Source organism: Homalodisca vitripennis, unplaced genomic scaffold (assembly GCF_021130785.1).
Source record: "Homalodisca vitripennis isolate AUS2020 unplaced genomic scaffold, UT_GWSS_2.1 ScUCBcl_119;HRSCAF=1254, whole genome shotgun sequence".
Taxonomy (NCBI): Eukaryota; Metazoa; Arthropoda; class Insecta; order Hemiptera; family Cicadellidae; genus Homalodisca; species Homalodisca vitripennis.
Window position 1 is genome coordinate 73,579 of NW_025776250.1, and position 2,808 is coordinate 76,386.

Sequence of the window (2,808 nt, forward strand, 5' to 3'; positions counted from 1 at the left end):
CTGCTCAATATCAGTAAGGTACTGTTCTATTGATGAACTATGTAACCTGTATGCAGCAAGAAGTACAAAGTCAACGTTATCAGATTGACAGGATAATTTTTAGGCAGTCAGCTGATAGGAGCTCTGAACACGTGTCTACAATATAACATCGATAAACACGAGCGTTCGTACACAATTACACCGCCTGACCGATATGAGTCATTACAATGAGCAAAGAGATCAAAACCCTCAATTTTATAAAAACTAACTTCATTACTCATTACCCATACTTCTGTTAAAATGACGAAATCAGGTTTTACCTTCATTAGATTAAGCTCAATAATAAACAATTCAAAGTTTTGACGTAAGCTTCTTATATTCTGAACAACAAGTTTTAATGAGTGGGTCACGTCAAAAATAAATTAAGAATTATTATTGTGATAACAGGTAAACTACACACAAAGTTTAAATTTTAAAAACTATAAAAATATGTATTGTAGTAATAATAATACTGAAAAACTTTGCACTAAAATTCATAAATTTCTCATTAAAATGACAACATACCAATACCCGACATCTTTATAGTCTTAAAAAAATTACATAAGCCGTTAAAAAAGGTGTTTAAAATAATAAAAAATACAAATTTAAAAATTAAGAACCTAATTGGCAAAATAAAAATATTCATTTAAAATGCTTAAGTATTACTAAGATTACAAGAAATTTTACTAACTTAAACAAGATGTTGGCACTCACCTACTGCAAAATTTGACATAACAAAACTAAAAGGAGGTGATGAAGTGTAAAAAGAAAACTTACAAGTTTGCCAGATCGTCCATAGTTGTTACCACCTTCACACGGTCGCCTGCATTCTTCCTCATTAGGATCTTGCCACCTCTTATCCAGAGGTAGGTGTAAGCCTTGTCTTTCTTCACTTGGCGCGCAGCATTGAGAAGTTTGCGACGACCAGGAGCCAAGCTCTCATTCACATACACCACATCTGCAGGTCTCGAAGTATGTCCTAGGTCATGTGTGTTGAGGTTCCTCTTCACCCTCCGCTTCTGCAGCAGACCCTCAGCGTCCAACCTCCTAACCATCTTCACGACGATTCCAGGTGGTTTCCCGGAGCTGTCCCTCGTGCGGAGTCTATGACACGCGTCGATCATGCCGTCTTCCACGGGGTAGTCGAGGGCCCTTCCCACTATCTTCACCAGACTCACCACGTTCTCACCTTTCTCCACTGGGATGCCATGTATCTCAAGGGTGTTACGCCGCGAGTATTGCTCTGCATCGTCCATCCTGGCCTCCAGACTTGAGACCTGACGGCGAAGGGAAGCATTCTCACTCCTCAGATCATCAGCAATCTTCGCCCACGCTGTCAACTCCTCCCTCTGCTTGTTGACCAGATCCTTGATCTGGGCTATCTCCTCGTGACAGGCGTTTAAAGAGCCGCCGAGGCTAGTCTCAACTCGCTTGAAGTCATCTTTAATCTCTGTCACAAGCTTGAGAACATCATCGTAAGACACACTGGTCTTGGACTCAAGGACCATACTCTTACGGTGTGTCTGAGCACACGGGTCACATCTCCACACTTCATTGTTCTCCACCAAATAACTGACATCGTCGTTACTCATATTCACACATTTTCCGTGAAAATTATTTTTACATTCAACGCAGGATAATTTGACTTTAACATTTTTCAAGGACTTCAAATCCTAAGTAATAATTTCATTATTTCAGATAAGTCTATTGAAATTTATCTTGTAAATAATGATTTCAATGGAAATTCTTAAGTTTAATTACGAAGTGTTTCAAGCCTAAATGTACCGTTCACTGTGCTGAAAAACTATGCAGTAGAATAATGTGACCTGAAGTAGTTAATAACTCGGAGATCACTTTATTTGTATGCATAAAATGATATATCGGAGTGAACAATTCATTAATCACGAATCAAACACAATATAATCTGGACTTATATTGCAACTTTATATGAAATAGTTTTATTAGTTTATAGATTATTTTGCACCTTATCATTTCGTCTTCACAACTTGTTTAATGTAACTTCAAGAGACTTATAACATAATCCGTTGAGACATAATGGATTCTTAAAAGCTAGATTGTACAAGGTATCAGTACGCCCCACAAAATAACAGGTCTCGCTGAGGTTTCATGCAAAATGTATTATATATAAATCGTTTTAGTTCTCTATATATCCTGCGGGAATACAGACAGACAATCATATAAAAATAAATTGACACAGACATTCACTTCAGCAAAATTCCATAGCTGGAAATGCACCATCACAGGACACATTATTGTCAATGTAGATAGTTTCAAGCAAAAGGCAAATTCTTTAAAAGTGATCAATGATTTTTCAATGTGTACTAGAAATACATAATAACAAATTAATTTATGTAACTACCATACTATTGTCAGTATACTCCACTTCAAAGCCATATCAGATTTGGTTGCCAACCCACTGCAACATTGTTATTGTTAATTATATGTATACCGGGCCATCAATATCCACCAAGCGTAGGCTCGTACAGCTCTAAGTGTACAGTCACCTCCTAGGTCAGAATTACGTTGAAGGTACATCAAAGTATTATCATAGGATTAACAAGATCAGTAACAATGATTACCATTTTTAATGTATATCGTATAAAAAAGAGAAACCTCTGTTACCATTGTAATCAAATAGTAAATACACAGAGGTAGCCAGTTATTGTAGCCAGTTGTATCTTGTAAGAAGTATGTATTTGAAAGGAAAATTAATTTTCATTTAATTACAAATTCAAAGATTGAGAAAGAACAATGCCTACACGATTAGTG

The 2,808-nt window shown here is 36.5% G+C and overlaps 1 protein-coding gene across 1 annotated transcript; it reads right to left on the reverse strand.

The window, feature by feature from the left end:
* Nucleotides 1–791: 791 nt before the first annotated feature.
* LOC124370368 lies at nucleotides 792–1,610 on the reverse strand. Its single transcript, XM_046828655.1, has one exon. The coding sequence runs from the start codon at nucleotides 1,608–1,610 to the stop codon at nucleotides 792–794; it is 819 nt and encodes a 272-aa protein (XP_046684611.1).
* Nucleotides 1,611–2,808: the final 1,198 nt, after the last annotated feature.